This window comes from Lepidochelys olivacea (assembly GCF_965140295.1).
Source record: "Lepidochelys olivacea isolate rLepOli2 genome assembly, chromosome: 8".
Lineage (NCBI taxonomy): Eukaryota > Metazoa > Chordata > Testudines > Cheloniidae > Lepidochelys > Lepidochelys olivacea.
In genome coordinates, this window is record NC_140418.1 from 96,294,557 (window position 1) to 96,316,041 (window position 21,485).

The following is a 21,485-nucleotide window of genomic DNA, read 5'->3' on the forward strand; positions in this document are numbered from 1 at the left end:
GGAGGGCTGATGCTGCTTGCTTCCCCCTGGAGCAAAAGGGAATGAGAATCCAGATTGTGACTCTTGTTTCGTTAGCAGTAATGATGCAACAAGCAAGCACAGTTGTAGGAAAGAGGTCTTTACTGAACATGTGTAGAGGCTACTGCTGCGTGCTCAGGGGCTGGTGGTTGCCTGGTAAGCAACGTTGCCCCTTTTCGAGCTGAGCGGCTAGTCAAATTTTGGGATCCTGGGTTTGTTCCAGTTGGAAGTAGAAATTGATGGACTCTGGTATTTTCTTGCGTGTAGTTTTGTTTATTTACAAAGAACGTACAAAGTCCCATGTCTCGAAATGCAGAAGGAATCAAATATCAGGAAACCGCTTCTTTTGCTCCCATCACCAGGTACACTCTTTTCAGCCTGCACCGCTGCCACAAAACCTCTTCCCAGCTTTCTTCCAGAGTGGGCCACAGTGCTTTCAGCTGCTCCTTCAGGCTGTGTGGGTCTCTCTCTCATCAGTCTTATTCAGTTTTGTACGTGTTTTCTCTCTCGCTCTGTTGCGCAGGAGTGTAAAAAAGTCACCCCCCTAACAGAGATACGTAAGCCAACCTGAAGCCCCACTGTAAACACCAGTAAGGGCAGATCTACACTGCAGACACTGCATAGGCACAGTTGCACCGATGCATCTGTGCTGCTGTAGCGCTTTGATGCAGACGCTTGAAGCTGACGGGAGAGAGTCTCCTGTTGGCTTAGGTACCTCTCTCCACAGGAGGTGGTAGCTATGTTTGCGGGAGAAGCTCTCCCATCGACATAGTGCTGTCTACGTGGAGGGGGTTAAAGTAGGGGTAACTACATTGCTCAGGGGCGTGGATTTTTCACATCCCTGAGCAACGTAGTTATACCAAAGTTTGTAGCGTAGACCTAGTGTAGGATGTCAGAGGAATTATTCCATCGACCTAGCTAGCACCTCACAAGGCAGTGGATTTACTACAGTGACAGAAAAAACTTGCTTTGAAGTGCAAGTGTGGTTGTGCGCACGCGCTGGGAGAGAGGTCTCCCAGCGCTCCTGGTAATCCACCTCCACGAGGGGATTAGCTCCCAGCGCTTGGAGCCTGGCTCCCAGTGCTCGGAGCCTGTTTACACTAGCGCTTTAAAGCACTGCTCCGACTTGCTGCGCTCAGGGGGGTGATTTTTCACACACCTGAGCCAGCAATTTAGAGCACTATAAAATGTAACTGTAGCCAAGCCCGTAGTATAGTCCATAGCCTGAGGTTTTGTTTTCGGTGTGGCCCTTTGTCTGTCTTAAATAGGGGACTCATTCACATTTGAACGAGGTTTTAACTCGATGTATAAGAAGGTTTCACCCAGCTCAAAACAGCAGCCTGGACCAAGCTTGCATACCGGAGCCAGACTAGGTCCTTCCTGAAATTTGACCCTCTTTCTCCTATTCCTCTTCTTATGCTACAGCTCTGAGTCACCAACTGGTTGCTAATCTGCTCTTTGTGGCAGCAAAGTTATGCACTGCCTCTTACTCAGGCCTTGTGGCAAAGGCACAATTGAGCCTTTAAATAATACAATTAATAATGATAATGTTTATGGCCCCCAAAGCATGCTAAGTACCTTAAAGACATGTAAAAAATTTGGACCTTGACTGAAGTGGTTCCCATCTAAGGCCAGATTCTATCCCCCTCACATAGACCAGTATCTCTGTCCACACGCAGTCCTGGAGATTTCAGCTGGGCTACTTACAGAGTAAGGTACACTGCTTGCAATGAGGAAGGACAGCAAAATCAGGCCCTGAACGAAGACATGGCAGGACAAGTAAAGACAAAACAAAAGGGGAGGAAATAAGGGGACTGTGACAAGGTGAAATGGCCTGGAAAGAGTTAAATACTGCCTGTTTGTCATGGGGGCAGCAGGGGATTGAAGGAAGGGTATAAGTCCTCTGGGGGCTGAGAGAGGCAAGGGGAATGGCTTTGGGGATTGTAGCCTGTTTTGCTCAGGGGTATCAATTTGGTTTGTGTTACTTCTTGAGTTTTTGTGTGTTTAAATAAGAAATTGTGCCCTGAGGCAAAGGCCTGAACCAGACTCAGGCATGGATGGCACCAGTCCTGTCCTGGGCTGGTACGAGAGCCCACCAGTTTACCGAGACAAGCATGGAAAAGGTAATAAAACAAGACCAAGAGTTTAGTGGAACCTTCAACAAGCACCTTGTTTGGGTTAGTTTTAAATGTCATTTTATTTACAGCTGAATGTCATTAGATAGTCTGGGGGCTGGGTCACATATAGGTGGGTTTGTGCGAGATAGCTGGGAGGAGAGGAGTCAAAGTTGCAAGAGGGTAGGAAGAAAGAAGGATGAAAAGGCAAGACAGTAGACACCCCATGTTCTGGGTGTCCCTAAACTTCTGACTGACTGGATGGATCACTAGATAAATTGCCCTTTTCTGTTCTCTCCCTCTGGGGCATCTGGCACTGGCCATTGTTGGAAGACAGGATATTGGTCTAGCTGGACCTTTGGTCTGACCCAGTATGGCCATTCTTATGCCCTTATGAGGTTGAGAGGAGTGTGGAAGACTCAGGGAGAGCAAGGCTGATAGCAGAGGGACCCTGGTGACTGGAGAGAAGAGGGAGGAGGTCAGAACAGCCCCTGAGCAGGATGTGAGGAATGTCCAGAGTCCAAGGTGTAAAAGTGGCCTCTGGAGGCTGGAGTGGGGGTGAGAAGGCCTGATTATACTGATGAATAACACAGGGAGCTGGGCTTTTAAGGCTGCTCCTGAAATCCGCCAGCTGTTGCTAGGTTGTGGGGGATGCCATTGGGACTTAATGTGTCTGAACAACTTCCAGTGGGGAGGACTGGTAAGCCTGGACTCACCTCCTGCTTCTGCAGCTGAGGAGCTCCAGTGGGACTGGGGTTTTAGCATCCCCTGAAATAATAATGCTATGAGATTCTTGGATGGAAGGGGCTACAGAAGTCCACAGTAGCTAACAGATCACTTGCATCTTAACTAACTAATTCAGTCACAGCATCCCTACTGGTCAGGGCACCCCAAACATTTTAAGCCCAATATGTTTAATTAAAAAAAGAGGAAAAACAATCTCCTTTTAAAATTTCAACCTATCATCATTTCAGTTTGAAGATCTGCTCTTTTCTTCTGCGCTTCTGCAGTCCTTGAGCTCACGAGTGCCAACTTTGTGATCAAGCAATATCTCCAGACGTGGTCTGGCCTACCGTCTCTGTGCGTGGACATTTTATACGCTTTTGTCAAGGGCAGTAGAAGCAAGTTGCATGCTCCAATCAAGGTCGAATAAGGATGTTTTATGTACGTCAGGGGAGGGAGGAAAATAGAAGAGAAGAGCTACATAGACAAGTGCATTGTGGAGATAATGATCCCAGTTAGAGTCTGTGTGTTCTTATAAAAAATATCTTTGACAAACCCCAGCATCTGGTAGTTCAGCTGCGGGTTTCCGTTTTGTTTTTCTATTCCAGTGCTAACCTGTCGGCACACTATCATCCCCGTATACTGGATGTACCTGGCTGTACTAAGCATGCTGAGAGGTACCGAATGTCATAAAGAGAATGGAAACTCCAGGCTCAGCATCATGCACCTTTTAAAAATTATGCTTTAAGACCTTTTTGTATTAATGAAAATCTAGGCAATAATTACCCCCAACCCCATCAATTCACAGGAGAATTTAAGTGGATGACTTCTACTAACTCCCTCCCAGTAGCATTGTCTGCATCAGTCATTGAATTGCTGATGATTACGTTCCGTGAACAAAGGCATTGTGTTTTTAAGGTCTCTGAGCTCTATTGTTCCACCTAGTGGGAGTCATGAGCGCCCCTGGTGGTGTGGAAGCAGTAGCTGCTGAGCAACCATACTTTGGAGCTGTGGGGTTCTGTCGGTAGGTACAGGATAGAGGCTTATTTCCAACATGGAGAGGAAAGAAGGAACAGAGGGATACTATGGGGGTCTATAGATAGAAGATGCATACATGCCACATCCAAGAGATCACCTCCAAAAGACTGAGTGATAGAGAAGTCCAGTGAAGAAACATGAAATTCATGCAAATATCTGCTTGGGCTAATTTTGGCTTGTCTTCACGGATAAACGCTACGGGGTGGCACCTTTGCCCCCTTCACTTTAATGAGCCTACGAGGAGGGATATTGTACCCTGGATATTGAGCGGACAACATTAAATATTTCCTGTGATGTGGAATCAATCATAATGCTGTGTGGCAAGGAAAGTTTAGGAAACTCATTGGACCTTAAAGGGAAAAATAGAGACCAAAAAAGTGGTGACTTCTGTACTATTGGCCATAGACTGTAGCAGCAAGTCTGTGTGCACCTCCATCTAATATACAGGACCTGAAGAAAGGTTAGGAGAGATTCCTACCAAAGCCAGTAATTCTTTTCTTTTATATCTTGTTTATTTTATTTGCAGCTAACAAAAAGTGGGGCATAATTCTAGTCATTTGCTCTGTGTGTGTATAGTTAGAATTCCATTACACAGAAGCAAGATACATCTCTAGCCCCCGTTATTACAGAAGAGAAAATTCACTGAATAAATAAGATGCAGCCTCAAGCCCCGGGAAGTCCTCTGTGTTATTTACAGACTTCGACCTAACATCAGTGGGAGTCATGTACATGTCTCTGAGCCCAGAATTTGGCCCTATTGGTGCATAGAAGATGCCTGTACTTAGTTGAATCTCATGCACAAGATTGCAGTTCGTGCCCAGCCTCTTCTTTCCCTGCTAGTGTGTATTCCAGCAGGACAGTGACTGCAACTAACTCCCATTAGAAATAATGTGACACTCTTATTCCCACAGTATCTGAGGTGCAATTTTTAGAGCTGCATGGTTCTCTTCTCTCTTCTGGTCAATGTCAGCATCAGCTCAGATGAAAAATATGACAATAGAGAGAACCTCTGTTCTTTTTCATTTCCTCAGTTTTTTCTTTTGGCGCTTCTAAGGGCTGCCTTTCTTTCACTCCCCACTGTCTCACTCTAATATTTCAGTCAGCATGTTCAGGAGCACACAAATTTCTGCATGGTGAATCCGTATTTCTGTGATCTGTATTCTGATAATTCTCTCAACTGTCAATTCTGAAGGGCTGCAGCTCGGCATGATGCTGAAACTTCACACAATTTACTTCTTACAGACTGCTCAATTACAGGCTTGTTTATTTTTTAAATGGCTTCAATTAGTTATGTTCTGCCTTCTGTTGCCGGCCAGCCTCAGGGTTCAGATGTGCTCTTGCTAAAAGAAAACAAGGCAAACCAAAAAATGGCTTAATTAAAAAACCAGAAATCTCACATTCAGTGAATCTTTGCTGTGAATTGCTGAGGCCTTTTTGCGTGTGTGTGTGTGTGTGTGTGTGTGTTTTTTAAAAAGTCAGATGCTGAATTTTCTCACTTTAATGAGTGACCTGTGCAGCTATAGCCCCCACAAGCCTCCCCTGGTTGAGAAGGATGGTGCATAAGTTCTTTTTCGGGCTATGTGGACACATATGTTGACACAATGCATGTGCAAGGTGCCTTATGGCAACCCCCAACCTCTATGTCAGTGCACACTCTTGTGTTTTTAATGTCCATAGGGATGTATACCTGGCAGAGTATCTAGAAGATCCATAGAATAGAGAGAGAGTAAATGGACTAAGTTAAATATATGGGAATAGAGACCTGTGAGTGTAAGGAGAATTTAGTAAGCAAATGGGAAAGAAAGGAGCCTGCATGTGAGCCACAGGAGACGTATGTTGGTTATTAGTGAATTAAATGACTTAAAGGAAAAACCAGTAAAAAATAGACTCATGCTTAATTCAAAGGAGTTGCATTAAATTACTATGAAAGCATATCCACACTAGAGAAAATTCAGCTGCTCTTCATCAAAAAATGTGTGAACTTCTGTATTGAGAGAACCATTCTGTAGTTCTTCTCATCTCTTGGGCCTGTCTAAGTACAGTCTGCTGTAAAAACCCAATGTTTCAAATTCAGAGTAATAAATAAAGACAAACTGAAGACAGAGAGATGTGTGTGTGTGCTGTAGGGTTATGTTTTCTTGTATGTATTGATATGCACAATGAAATTGGTTCAAAGTGTTGGATTTGTTATGGTTCCCTTGGACAGTGGGAGCACAGGATTGCCCGTCGACCTGATTAGTAGGAGCAGAAAGCTGAAACCCAAACAGGCTGTCAGCAACTGCCAGTTATTATACAATGCAGTGAATGTTCCTGGCGTTTCAAATGTAATGGGCCAGCACCCAGATGGCGTGATGGGCTTCAGCTGTGGTTGAGAACTGTGAATCCATGCAGAGCAAGGTGGAAGTGACGGTATTATATAGTGTACCAGTAGAATGCTGTATTTCTCTGCTGTCTGAGCTGTGTATTTATAGGTATATGGAACTATAACAAGGACTGGATTATGACTGTCCAGAAAAGGAGAGAAGGTGGGGACCCTTCCCTCCACTTTTGTAGACAGCAGCCAGGATTCTGATGTTTGTCCTTCCTGCAAGTAAGATCCAGGGGCAGCGTAGCACAGTTGGTGGTGCAAGACATTGGAAAGGGGGCATGACGAGTTGGAGCAGGGTGTGACCATTGCCTCATTCTCCCTTCCCTATTGGGCCGGCACTGGGAAAAGCATACTCTGTACACCTCTAACCATCACTCCCCAAGAGGCATCCTGCCAGTGTCTGTAAGCAGAATGCCTCTAGCCACTGACATTGGTGTGGTACCCCACTACATCTTCCCCCCAGTATGGCTGTTGGATTGGGGTTCACTTACTCAGCAAATAGGTCTAACAAATACTTATTATGGCAAAACACTCAGAGAATAGTGATCAAATACCCACAAGTTGGAAGCTTATCTGGATGGTCTCATCACAGTAACCTCCAGCACCAGACAATACAGCTTCGACCCCCCCTTTGTTACACAAACTTATTTATAACTTATCTTTTTTTATACATATGTAGTAGTCTCTCGTTTCCATGTTAACTCTCCTCACCCATCAGTACAGGTTTAGTGTTAGGCCAAACCACTCTTTTCTGGCTTTTTAGTTACCTTATCTTTTCTTGTTCTCACAACACGATCACGCTGTAGTTTCTTACACATGTGCAACACTAAACATGATTACTCTGCAATTTTTGTCATGTACCCAGTTCTATTTATGCTTTTGCTGTTAAACGTTATCAGGACAGACTCTTTAAAATTCACAGCAGGCATCTGTTAGGCCTAAATATGCCTCTGTTCCCAACAGTGACAATGGCTGTTAAAGACAATATCTAACTATAACTATGTAACTGTACAATAGAATAACCTAATTCCGTCCAGGGAATTTGTATTTGGGATACTGCAAAAGCTTAGTCTTTATTATTTCTCTGACGTCAACTGAAGTCACTAGGAGTTACTCCCATATGCAGAAATTGTCCCATATGTTGATGGCATATTTTATACCACAGGACTGGAAATGGAAGGTTATGGCTATTTCAAATCTTGTGGATTAATTAAGAGAGTATTTCCTGCCTTTAAAAGCCACAATAACTCTTTTTTGCAGTTCACATTTTCTTGTCTATTCTTAGACTTGGCTCTCTTGTATTCAGCTTAAGCAACAACATGAACTTGATCAGACAAAATGAGCCTATTCCTCCTTTCTTTTGTTTATGACTAGCTAATGGGACTTCTTTGCATGGACCAGCTGCTGGGGTGAGGAAGGAAAAAGCCACCTGGAGCCTAAACTAGTGCTAATGTTTACTGCATTAAAGGAAATGAAAGTAAACAACATTCATCTTGTTAACTGGGCACAAACACTACATCACACTAAATACATTCATATGACTGTGTCAGGAAAAAAAATGCATTTGTGGGGCCCTTCCCATCACTTTCCAGTGTTTCAGGGCCTGAAGATTATATAAGGCCTATCACTTTTAAATCTACTCTTCTGTTAGAGATCTCTATGCTACAGTTTTTTCCCCAACTAGCGGTACAGTCCGTACACACCACTGTTTTTTCTCTGTTCCCATTGCTCCCGGCCATTGCTTCCATATCTTGCTCATGATGCCAAAGTGTTTTTCAAAAGTAAACAGACAGCCACCTCCTCTGGTGTTTCTCCAGTCCCTTTGGAGTGCTAATCCCTCTAGCAGTCCCAGGCTAGTGCAGTCCTCATAGCTCCTTTTATAACAGATCTGTATAAAGGCAGGACATATATATGTGATGTGCATCTAGTTAGTCCATATAAAGACTCTTTTGGTGTACAAGAATATGCAGCTTTGTTTGTAAGTTTGTTGGTTCAATAAAGCTGTTGTTCACCTCAAAAAGTTTAACAGCCCCTTCCTCCTGGAGTTTTCCCTCTGTATGTACCCATCAGCTGATCAGATTCCGGCCCTTCACCATTTTATCACAAAGTATGTGGATTGCTACAGTGTCTGGATCATAACAAATTCCTAGCTGGATGAGAGAAAGTTAGGAGTGTGTCCCTTCTCCACTATATTGAAGACATTAGTTTGAGAGGCATTCTTCAGGCACATTAATGGCTACCTTCTGCTAAAGAGTTTCTCAGTGTTGTTAGATTGTATTGGCATCAGGATTGTACATAGGGTTCCAACTTTCTAATCGCATAAAACAGAACACCCCTGCCCCACCCCTTCTCGGAGGCCCTGCCCCCACTCCACCCCCCCCCGTCACTCACTCTCCCCCCACCCTCACTCACTTTCACCGTATTGGGGCAGGGGATTGGGGTACGGAGGGGGCTGCAGGCTCCAGCTGGAAATGTGGGCTCTGGAGTGGGGCCAGGGATGAGGGGTTTGAGGTGCAGGCTCTGGAGTGGGGATGGGGATGAGGGATTTGGGGTGAAGGAGGAGGCTCTGGGCTGAGGGAGGAGGTTGGGGTGCGGAGGGGGTGTAGGCTCCAGATGGGGGTGTAGGCTCTGGAGTGGGGATGAAGGGTTTGGGGTGAAGGAGGGGACTGGGGCAGGGGATTGGTCTGTGGGGAGGGAGCAGGTTCCGGGAGGGAGTTTAGGTGTGGGTGGGGACTACGGGCTGGGGCATGGGTTTGGGGTGCAGGAGGGGTTGAGGGGTTTGGGGTCCCGGCGGCACTTACCACAGCTCCCATTGCTCATGGTTCCCAGGGGGCAGCGCATGGAGCCTCCCTGGTCGCCCGTGAGTCTAGGGGTGGTAGGGACCTGGAGGCCACTTCCAGGAGCCATGCAGAGCTAGGGCAGGCAGAGAGGCTGCCTTAGCCCCGGGCTCCCACTACGCAGCTGACCGGACTTTTAACGGCCCGATTGGCGGTGCTGACTTTTCGACCAGGTGTTCTGGTCAAAAACTGGACACCTGGCAACCTTGATTTTGTACATGTTGTTAAGAGGCAGGGGAGCGCACTTAAAATGAGTACACTCTCAGCCACACTCCCGGAAAGTGCAAGATGAGAATAAAACTAATTGACAGCAGGGTTTTATTGCTGGTGGCCTCCAACTAAAAGGAATTGCTGTTCATTTATCAAGGACGTTGCAGGTATTATGGTTTTGTGCATTTCTTTTTTTATTTTAACGTACAAAATTGTATATGTATAAGGACCTGATCCTGCAAACATTCCAGCATGTTATTCCATTCACTTTAATGGCACGATGTGTGGGAGTAAACCTATGCAATACTTAAAAGTTTAGCTATGCCAGTAAAAGCCCTAGTGTGGGTGCAGTTATACTGATATACCAGTGTAACTGCATCTACACTAGAGTGTTTTAGCAATATAACTATGGCAGTAATAATTATACGGGCAAATCCCTCCTAGTGTATAAAAGGGCTAAGTGTTTGTTTACTATCATGCCTTCAACACAAAACTCGGGCACCTGGCAAATTATGTATGTGGCTCTCCATGCACAGGGTTGGGCGTCCCTACTGTCTAGGGTTATGTTTGCATCTTCTTAGAAATACTTGTATCAAAAACCTTGAGAATTACACTTCTATTCATTCATGCTCTTTTTATGTTTTTAAAAAAGAATTACACCAAGTTTCACTAGACAAAGCTTATACTCGCCATGTGCCTGTTAGCAAGGTTTAGGATTTCCTTTTTAATGAAAATCATGTTATGAGAGCTTAATTTTCCTAAAACATTTATTTTAACATTTTTCCCCCTGTTATTAAAATACAAACTGTGAAGAAGTAAAATACGATCACAGAAAAGGCCAAATGAGCTTCACCAGTGATATTATTGGGGTTGCCTTCACCAAAGACAGAGGTGAAGACCAGACCTATATTTTGTGTGGATTGGAAAAGACTCTCTACTAAGGGACCTAAGTGCATTCCTGAATAGGGATGGACTTCAGTGATTGCTTAAGTGCTTTCCCGAATCTGGGCTTTGCTCACCGAGTATAAATGGGTGTTATGAAGACTCATTTTGGTGTTGTGAATTAGCTAATGTTTGCAAAACCCTTTGAGGATAAAAAATATTAAGTATCATTACTGCATTTGTATGCTGTTGTTGTTTGTATGTATTGGACTCCATATCATGCCAGTACTAATAAAAGGGTTACCGATCTCTAGAAAATATTGGAATATTTTCAAGCTGTTTTAGTTTGGACCAATGTAAAATTAAATGCATTCTCTTTGCTACAGTAATGTTGTCCCACTTTTTTTACTCTTTCATCATATTATGTGTAATCTGTTAAAAGAAATCCCACAGAATGCGGGGGGGGGGGAAAGGACAAACCAAATAGTTTGATTTAAAGAAATAAATTGAACATGAAATAATAAATATAGATGTGGCCAACATTTGTGGTCCACATTTACAAAAAAAAATATACATGGAATATATTTATCTTTCACAAGTTTTAATAGACTGATGCTGTATGAGTTATTTCAACAGGTATTTTCCCTTGATTTTTTGAGTTTGCTTGAGTTCCCCAGTCGTCTTGTATTCAGTCTCACAAATAAATCAGTAACTTGATATCTTTTCTCTTTTACTTTTATTATGCTAACTAGATATCTTTTTAATAAGATTACTAGTTTAATTGATAAAGGTAATAGTGTTGATGTTCTATATGTAGACTTCTGTCATTCATTTGATTTGGTACCATGTGACAACATGATGTTTTGACTAAAAAACTAGAATGATAAAATATTAACATGGCACACATTAAATGGATTAAAAACTGGCTAAGTGTCAAGTCTCAAAATGTAATTGTAAATGGGCTGAGGAATAGGGCTGAGTTTCTAATGGGGTCCCACAGATACGGGTTCTTATGTCTGTTCAACATTTTTGTCAATGACCTGGAACAAAACATAAAATCAGTACTGATAAAATTTACAGATAACACATAGATTGGAGGAACAGAACTGGGCATAAGCAAACTAGGCATTTTAATATGGCCAAATGTAATTGTATCCATCAAGGGACAAAGAATGTAGGCCCTGCTTACAAGATGAGGGGACTCTATCCTGGGAAGCAGTGATTCTGAAACAGACTTGGGGAAGAGGGGGGGAATGGTGGATAATTAGCTAATCATAAGCTCCCAGTGCTACGCTGTGGCCAAAATGTCTAACGCAATCCTTGGATGAATAAAAAGGAGAATATCAAGTTAGGAGTAAGGAGGTTATATTACTTCTGTATTTGGCACTGGTGCTACCATTTCTGGACTACAGTGTCCAGTTCTGGTATCCACAATTAAAGAAGGAGGTTGATAAATTGGGAAACTTAGCCCCAAATTCAAACTGGTTTTATCACTGATTCAGCTAAACTAGTGCAGGAACCATAGTTTAGAAAAGCTCCAAAGGCCTGAACTGTTTCCACAATCGTTTCGATTTTCCATGTTTTTTCAGCAACTTCAACTAAAATGATTGTAAAAATGGTTCTGAGCCACAGATCCCTGCTTACATGGTGGCTCCCACTAGTCTTAACACTACTTTAGCTTAATCAGTCCCAGAATTGGTCTGAATTTTTTTTTTTTTTAAATTTCCCCAGTGTAGATATGACCTTAGGTGACATTTCTCCCATCATGCCATGAACAGAGCCAGAGTAAAGAAGCTTTCTGTGGATTTTGTGGGAGCGATGGAGTACACTGTGTAACTCACAGTCAGGGCAAAAGCAGCTCTGCAGCCTTTCTGCAATAACTTTCAAAATTATGAGGTGTACAGGGGTCACACTGGCTTCTGCAGCTACACTGTAATTATGACCCCAATCCTGATACTAGACTTACCTACTTTGATGTGCTATTCCTAGCTGATGCAGAGCTCTGCTCTGCCAAACAGATGGTATATAGAGTACCTTTGCATCCCTTCTCCATGTTACCCAATTTTGGTGTGTTGGCACCCTGGCATTAGCAATTCTGTTGCACTGGGGGCCTTTCATGGTCTGTTCTATTACTGATGAATTTCACCTTTGAGTGAAAAGTCCAGTAGCTTTTTGGTCTTCCACAAAAAGAATGTGGGACCAATAATGGTGCCAATAATAGTGTTCCATTTTTCAGAGATGTCATAGGTGGATTCTGGATGTTGTATCCAAAAAAACTCCAGGGATGGATGGCAAAATATTTAAAAATAAAATGTAATTAAAGAGAATGAAGCAGCAAAAAAAAGCAAATGAGCTAGTTTAGCAGTCACCACAAAACCCACAATGCTCTGAGGATATCTAAGTATGTTTGGCAAATATTTCAAACCTATCTCTCTTTTGAATATGAGTCATTTAAATTATATGTCATTTCAGTTATTTGTTCATTGGCCTTAATTAGGTAAACTCTAAAGCACTGCAGCATATGTTTGTTGTTGAGCAATTATCCTTTCAATAAGACTTTACTCCCATCTGGCTGAAAGCCTAATGGTGAATTTTATCAACCAGAATGAAACCTCCATATACGCAGCCTAAATGAATAAGGAAAAGGTGCTCCCTGGGGAGGGAAAAGAGCTACTGCTATTTAGTTTTGTTGGTTTTAATACTTATTATTCTGGTTATTCAGGCAGGTTTACATGGGTTGGGAGGGGGGAGATATTCTATTTTTGAACATTTCTACATAAAATTCACACTGAAGAAGAAATTCAGGACTTAATCTTGCACATTGTGATTGATGAGAATAGTTTTTACATATATAAATTTCCCTTACTCATACGAGCAGTCCCTTTAAAGCCAGTGGGTCTGAATTTGATCTGATTTATGCTGGTATAAATCCAGAGCAACTCCACTGAAGCCATATGTTCAATGGAGTCCATTCCTCTGACATCAGTTACACCAGAATAAAAATGGGGACAAATCAGAATCTGAACCTATTTGATTATTCACATGGAAGGATTTGCAGGATTGAAGTTTTTTTATACTTCTGGATAAATCTTTTATATTTCCTTCTTAAGCATTTAAACTAAAAATACAAAACCAAACCTGGTAGACAGAAAAAAGAAAATGATGGATTCCACTTCCATGAGATCCTTCTGGAAACCAAGGCACCTTCTAGTTTCATTAGGTTTACTCTCTGTAAATTTGGATTCATTTTTAATATGGATTTATGGAATTATTATGGTTCTGCTGAAATGAGGGTAAACCTTTCATACAAGGTAGGGAATATGTGCTCTTTTTTCATCTGTCGTTGGTAAGTTACACAATGTAGGTTAAAGGTCCCCCTAATGCCAATGAAAGAGGAACTTCAGTTCCAGGCATGGAAAATATCTCAATCTCCTGTGTACCAGCCAGTGATGTTAAGATTGTACAAAAAAATCAGTTGTCAAAAGGCTAGGTTCTACTCTAAGTTACACTGGTGTAAATTAGACTAAATCTGTTTAAGGCCGTGAAGTTGTTTCTGTCTATGATGGTGTAACTGAGTGCAGAATCTGGCCAGCTATATTCAGAGGCAATTCCTCTCTAATTTTAGTTTGCTGCTGGAAGAAGGTGATACTTTTAATGTCATTACTTTCTGCTGTTGTGTCAGCTGCCATATGGTTGGCATGTTTTTAAAGATGCCATTGTGCAAAGGTGACCCGATATGAGATTGTTAGACAGTCTGTTTGGAGCCCAGGTTAACAAATCTTCAAGGTACTTTGTGAAGATAAACATACGGCAGGTTGGCTGAAATTCTAACATGCATAATTCTGTGGATTTGGCTTTTGAGTACTCAGTTTCTTTCTGTGGGGCACGGGGGGGAAAGAGTTTCATGATTTGACAGCTATTGGAAAAAGATAATTGTTTTTGACAGCATGGGGATAGTGTTAATGTTATTCTAGAAAATCTCCCTCTTCAAACAAATCAATATCAGTGTTTTCTGATGTGTTGCTACAGGTTAGTACTGCTGAATTCTGGATGGAAGTTTCAAGTTTCTGTGTTCTGATAATATGATAAAATTGTTAAAATGCATGTTTAGAAAGTCCTTAATGAATTTCAGACTTGTAACATCCAGAGACTGAAAAAGAAAGAGAGGCTGCTCTTATTACTGGTCAGGTATAAATGAAAAAACATAAGAGACAATTGATCGTATCCAGGATATAAAGAACACATTCAATGGATATTCTGTAGCCAACATCTTACTTTCAGCTAGTGAAATAAGTAATGACCCATGGCTAAGATGTCAGGAACCAGGGCTAGGAGGTCATAGGAGGGATATATTTCCCAGCTCTGCCATTATATCTGGGAGGTGTAGCTTTTAAAGATGCATAGAAACTTCTTCCCAAGAAAAATTAACAGTATTTTAAAACACGCAATACATAGAACTGTATGCAAATTAACAACAGTTAGGGATCTGATTATGCCCTTGTTTTGGTGGTGCCTCGTGAGAGTTGTAGTTTGGATGCTTCATGCTCCCATTCCCCTCCATAGTCCCTGGGCTACATCTCCCATGGTGCACCATGGCCTTCCCTCTTCCTGAGGCACAGTGGTGTATCATAAGAGATGTAGTCCAGCTGGAGAGTTCAGCCAGTAGAGCAGAATGGGCCAAGAGGCACCCAAACTACAATTCCCACAAGGTAACATAGCAGCATTTCCAAATCAAAACTGTTGGCCTAATGTTTTAGGATGGAACTTTTTGGTTTTCAGACAAAAAAAGAAAAGAAAACTATTCAGTTTTTGGATTTTTTTTTTTTAAATGAAAAGTCAAAATTGTCCTCAGAAAGCAAATACTTTTTTCTCACACATACACACAGAGGCACAAAATTGAGTCAAACCCCCAATTTTCTGTTGAAAAATTGTTTTGATGGAAAATTTTCAGCCATGTCTAGTGCTGACAACTCTGATTTCAGTAAACTGGAGTAACACCACTGATGTAAGTGAAAGGAAAATCAGTCCTTACTTGACAACTCAGCCTTATGTAACATGAGTAGAGAGAGAAAATGAGTGACTTGTTTTTGTAGATATAGTGATAGCATAGTTTAGAAGTTTTAAAGCTGAATGGCAAATACTCTGTACAAAGGCTTATGTCCTTTTTTTGCTTTTTATCATGTCCAGAAAGTTCTTCTCCCATCATCTGGCAATTTTTTCCTTCGCTTGTTTCTTCCCTTAGCAATATCAGGAACGTCAAGTCTGGTGTTCCCTAATTGAAAGGACAGGGTTTGAATCTTTAACAAAGTTCTGATTTCCCCCAAAATGTAAGTTAGTCATTGAAGTGAAATAGGTATTTACAGAGTAAACAAAAAACGTAGTTTTAAACAGTGTGACTAAAAACCTTTTCTCCCTCTCAAGATCTCGGGTTTGATTTTCTTGACTCTTGCGTTACCATCTTTTTGTATTTTGCACTGAATGGATCCGATGAAGTGAGCTGTAGCTCACAAAAGCTTATGCTCAAATAAATTGGTTAGTCTCTAAGGTGCCACAAGTACTCCTTTTCTTTTTGCGAATACAGACTAACACAGCCGCTACTCTGAAACCCATCCTTTTTACTATTTCTCCACTTATTAGGGAGTCTTCCAGGCCAGAAAAGATCTGGATTTTCAAAGTTTATCTCCAAGATTTACCTATCTTCCATAATCATTGACTTCCCAGACTATCGCCTCTCTCATATTCACTACAGCCCTGAACCTGATCCCATTTAAAGTCCACTGACAGCAACTCAGTGTCCTTCCTGATGGCACGGGGGTAACCATCTTCCTAGAGGGTAGCATAGCTTTTGTGCCATTGGAAACATGGGAAAGGAAAGCCATCTTTGTTAAACAGAGCTTCACAGTCAAAAGCTGTAGGGAAACATTTTAACAGAGCACAGCCTATGGCTTTGATCCAACAAAGAGAAATGGCAGCCATTTTGAAAAAGTGCAGAACTTCATATATACACTGTTAATTACCTTTACCTCATGAAAAGCTTTAAAAATGCTATATACCATGATATTCCTGATGCTATCACAACAGAGTCTAATAAGGTAAATGTGAATGTTGGAATGTATGTAAATATGAAAGAATGATATAAATTGTATATAAAGGTTGCATAGAGATAATTCCACTTAAGTATATGTATATGAGAGGAGAATCTGACTCATTTCAATGGGTTGTTCCTGATTATGCATACACACACAGACACACGCATACAGAGATGTATCTAAGTTTGCAGAATGGGTATTTTGCAAGTATTTCTTTGCCAGAAAGGCTTGTTTTAACATTTTCAAGAAATATATTCAGTTAGCAGCAATAACCCAAATTAGGCTGGTACATTAACTTCAGGAAAAATGTGCATTTGATGTTCACATTCTTTTCATGCCCCAAAACGGCAATGGACGAGAAAATCAGGCCATTATGCTTGGAACTTTCTTCACAGTTCCAGGCTTGTGTGCCAACCTCTTAGAAGTGGTTACTTCAATTATACTATAGTCAGTGCATTATGAATACTGTTTCTTTTCCCATACCATTTTCAGTGACATTTTAAAGTGTGAATTGCCACATATGGAACTAAGCCATTTGTTCCATCTTATGAGTCAAAACCCTACATTGGGAAACTGGCATGTTACAGAAAGTGTGACCAAGGATATGTCTACACTGCGAGATGGGAGGGTCCCAGAGTTCAGGCTACTCTGCAATTAAATAGTCCTTCAGCCTGAACCGCATAAGCCCAAATCAGCTGGCAAGGGCCAGGTGTGGGTGTCTAATTGCAATGTAGACATACCCTGAGACTTGATGGAGTCATGTTGCAGTCACACTTTCTGTAATGATACTGAAAATGGTTGTGTTTCATCTACAATAACACACACCGTTTTCAACTCTAGTTCAGGAAGATCTGTTGCTGACAACCATTCTTTGCAATGGGTCAGTTTCCGAATGTAGATGGGGCTAATAAAAGGAAATGTTTTAAAATATTTTACTGTGGCACAAACACGTTTTCTGATCAAAGCTCCAGTCCTACTGTGCACAAGCAAGACTCCATTTGACTTTTCCTGCTGAAGGACTGCAGGATCAGGCCTTTGACTGCAAACTCCTGTTGGTGTTTTTTGGTCTGGTTTGTTTGCTTGTTCTTTTAAATTGAACTGATTTTGCCTTAAATGCATGTCTGTACTACACCTTCATCCATAACACAGTATGCAGCTCAATTGAGACAGCTTCAAGCAACACTTACGACGTTTCTTTATTGCCGCTCCATTCACTAACATGAAAAGATTCTGTCTGGACTGTTGATTTGGTATGGCAGATCAGAAAACTGGTCAATAGCAAATTAGTAGTAGTAGAATATCTGATGGGTTTTGTTGTCATTTTTGTTTATTAAGAGGAAAAATGTAAGTGAAAAGCAGCCAGAACTAGTACAAGTACTTTACCTGCCTCTAGTTCCTTTGATCTGAAGATCTCAAGACATGTTTCAAACATTCATTAAAAAAAACCCTCACAACACACTTTTGAAGTAGGTAAATAAATACAATTCTCCTCTCTGAAGTTAAAAAAAAAAAGTCAGTTATCACCGTTGCTCTTCTAAACTGATTTTTGTATGTGTGATTTTAATTCCTTTCTCCTTGATTATATATGTGGTTCATATGGGAGATTCCCACACATGAGCCATTCTTTTTAGATGACAAATCTGAGGAACTGTCCCAGATTGAGGTGTCTGTGGAGGAGGTTTTGAAACAAATTTATAAATTAAACAGTAATAAGTTGCCAGGATCAGATGATATTCACCCAAGAGTTCTGAAAGTACTCAGATGAGAAATTGCAGAACTACTGACTGTGGTATGTAACCTACCACTTAAATCAGTCTTTGTACCAGGTGATTGGTGGATAGCTAATGTAACATCAATTTTTTATAAAGGCTTCAGAGGCAATCCTGGCAATCACAGGCCAGTAAGTCTAACTTCAGTACCAGGCAAACTGGATGAAACTATAGTAAAAGGACAGATTTTTTCAGACATATAGATGAACACAATACGTTGGGTTTTGTAAAGGGAAATCATGCCTCCCCAATCTATTAGAATTCTTTGAGAGGGTCAACAAGCATGTGGACAAGGGTGATCCAGGGGCTATAGCATACTTGGACTTTCAGAAAGCCTTTGGCAAGGTCCCTAACCCAAGACTTTTAAGCAAAGTAAGCAGTCATGGGATAAGAGGGATCCTCTCATAGATCAGTAACTGGTTAAAGACAGGAAACAAAGGGTAGGAATAAATGGTCAGTTTTCACAGTGGACAGAGGAAAATAGTGGGTTCCACAAAGATCTGTATTGGAACCAGTGTTGTTCAACATATTCATAAATAATCTGGAAAAGGGGGTAAACAGTGAGGTGGCAAAGTTTGCAGATGACACTAAATTATTCAAGATAGCTAAGTCCAAAGCTGACTGTGAAGCGTTACAAAGGGACTTCATAAAACTGAGTGACTGGGCAAGAAAATGGCAAATGAAATTCAATGTTTATAAATGCAAAGTAATGCAAATTGGAAAACATAATCCCAACTATACATCCAAAATGATGGGGTCTAAATTGGCTGTTACCATGCAAGAAAGAGATCTTGGAGTCGCTGTGGATAGTTCTGTGAAAACATCTGCTCAGTGTGCAGTGGCAGTCAAAAAAGCTAATAGAATATTAGGAACCATTAGGAAAGGGACAGATAATAAAACAGAAAATATCAATGCCACTATATAAATTATGGTACTCCCACACCTTGAATACTGTGTGCAGTTCTGGTTGTCCCATCTCAGAAAAGATATATTACAATTGGGAAAAGTATAAAGAAGAGCAACAAAAATGGCTGCAACCCTGTGCTCTGGGTATCCCTAAACCTTTGACTGCCAGAAGCTGGGACCGGATGACAGGGGATGGATCACTCTGTAATTGCCCTGTTCTGCTCATTCCCTCTGAAGTATCTGGCACCGGCCACTGTCAGAAGACGAGATACTGGGCTAGGTGGACCATTGATCTGACCAAGTATGGCCATACTTATGATCTAGTATTTTAAAGGCATGGCCCATGTGCAATAAGCATATCATGGTAAATATCTATAGTGATTTTTTTTTTGTACCTCGCAGTTTAAGGCCCCTCCTATTCTGCAGATGTTTTCCCACATGCTTAACTTTTAGCTCATGAGTAGTCCCATTAAAGTCAGTGGAATTACTCACATACTTAAATTTAAGCATGTGTGTTGGTGTTTTCAGGCTCAGGATCTAAGTCCTAGGCTATATCTTGCCATCTGCTTTTAAACACATCTGTCATTTTTGGATCTATGCATCTAATGTCCATGGATAGATTTGAAAATGTGTCCAGAATTCTTTTTCTTAAAATAATTGCTGTATCTTTGGTCCATTTCCCTCATCTTTTGGTGTAAGAGTGAAATTAAACATGTCCAGATCTAGCCAGAGCAGAATAAGAATATAGAAAAATAATCGATTATTTTGAAAATACGAATAAACTTAAACACATGACAAATATTTATTTTTTTCCCATTTGTCATCAGGAAATAAACTAGAATCTCCTCACTAATGCCCTGATCCTGTATATTCTAAGGGTGTGCTAGTACAGGAAAGTTTTGACAGTATAATTATACTGCTACAGTTCAAACAGTACAGTTAGACTGATATAACTCACTATGTGGACACTTATTCTCTTATTAAAGTAGCTTTTTTTTTTTTTTTTGGTTTAGCTTAAAAGTGACATAAGCTAAACCAAAATTTCTAAAGAAAGGCACTCAGGTCATGTTAAGTGTATCTACATGGGGAATTTATGCTGCTGTTACGCTATCAGTTTTAAATCATACGTTAGTTTTCACATCTTATACCAGTATAACTTTCCTGTGTAGACCAAAAATACAAAAAATGAAGACTTCACTTAGACTGCAGAAGACCCTTGCATTAATATTGTCCTCATTAATTTTACTAATAGAAAAAAATCCAACAACCAATCCCACCAAAATAAATGAATAAACCCCAAAACAAAACTAACCAACTAAAAAATGTAGGAAACACTACCTCTTGCTGCCCCCCAAAAACGTAGAAGAAAAGGAAACTATTACATTTTTTTTAAAGCTAACATATGAAGTGAAAAACAGCCTCATCTTTAAAAAAAGGAACAAGAGCAATAAATTCTGGACACTAATTCCTTTGGAATTAGTTCTTGGTTCATTGTGAAACCCTTAACATTCTTTGCTGTTGCAATTATAATGCTTTCATGAGAGGAGCCAAAAGTGGGAACAACTGAGAATGATAACTGATATAGCAGCATCCGTGGGTAGAAGCTTATGGTTATTTTCTCTCACTCACTTTCTCTCTTTTTTAATTTATTTAACAGTGAATGGTGGATACAGCCATTGTAATTTGATCTCCGAGAAGAAGAACATGATGGACATGGAAATGACAAATAGCTCAGTACCTGTCTGTAGACAGAGTCTGCTCATCCACACAGGAAATCCACTTACCCGAGACTACCCATTATCTCGTGAGAGATTGCTACATGTCGGTCACCTGAATTTAACACACTCAGATACCAGGTATTGTTCCTGTTTTTGTAGCTTTATATACCTTTCCCTTTTGAAGCCCTTCATTGCTATAATCTTTTTTTCCCAGTAGCAACCTTTCAGGATCTGGACATGGGTTCTGCCCTCATTGGGCGTGCTTGAGTGGCCTGATGTGAATGCCAGGGTTGGATGATCTCTTTGGCTTTTGCCTCATCTTCTCATTTCTTCTGGGGCAGCCATTTAATCTCCCCTTCCAATCAACTAATTCCATTACTCATTAGCGGCTGTCATTGATGGTACCTTACTGCTGGGCCTGAGGCATGGCCTTTCTGTGCAGATGCACTCATACTGCTCCATGAGCCTACCACTAGGTGATCACTCTAAAGGCAGTGACACCCTTCACTTTTGGGGTTTAAGTATGTCTCCTCTGTGAGTACGATCCCAGCATCCACTGAAATGAATGATAATTTGCCAGTGCCTTAATTGGAAAGAAAACTGCCTCCCCTCCCTTCTCACCACCCACGATGCTTCTAAGTTCCAACCAAGGAAAAAAGGATGGTAGAGTCACTCCCAAACTGGAGTCTTCCATATGGCAGTCTGGCATGCCACCATTAAACCTCCAGGAAGCGGGTGCCACTCTCTTTCTACAGTGTTTCCTTTAACAAACGGAGCTAAATGTTCCCACAGAGCACCATATCCTTGGTATTT

General features: G+C 41.2%; 1 protein-coding gene across 2 annotated transcripts in view; it reads left to right on the forward strand.

Annotated features, from left to right (window-relative positions):
- The window catches only part of GLIS1 (GLIS family zinc finger 1), a 258,681-nt gene that overhangs the window by 98,887 nt on the left and 138,309 nt on the right, over positions 1 to 21,485 (forward strand). For both annotated transcript variants that reach the window (XM_084637848.1, XM_084637849.1), the window contains one exon: positions 20,612 to 20,810. In XM_084637848.1, the coding sequence (XP_084493974.1) occupies positions 20,612 to 20,810 (199 nt within the window). The remainder of the gene's footprint in view (positions 1 to 20,611; positions 20,811 to 21,485) is intronic.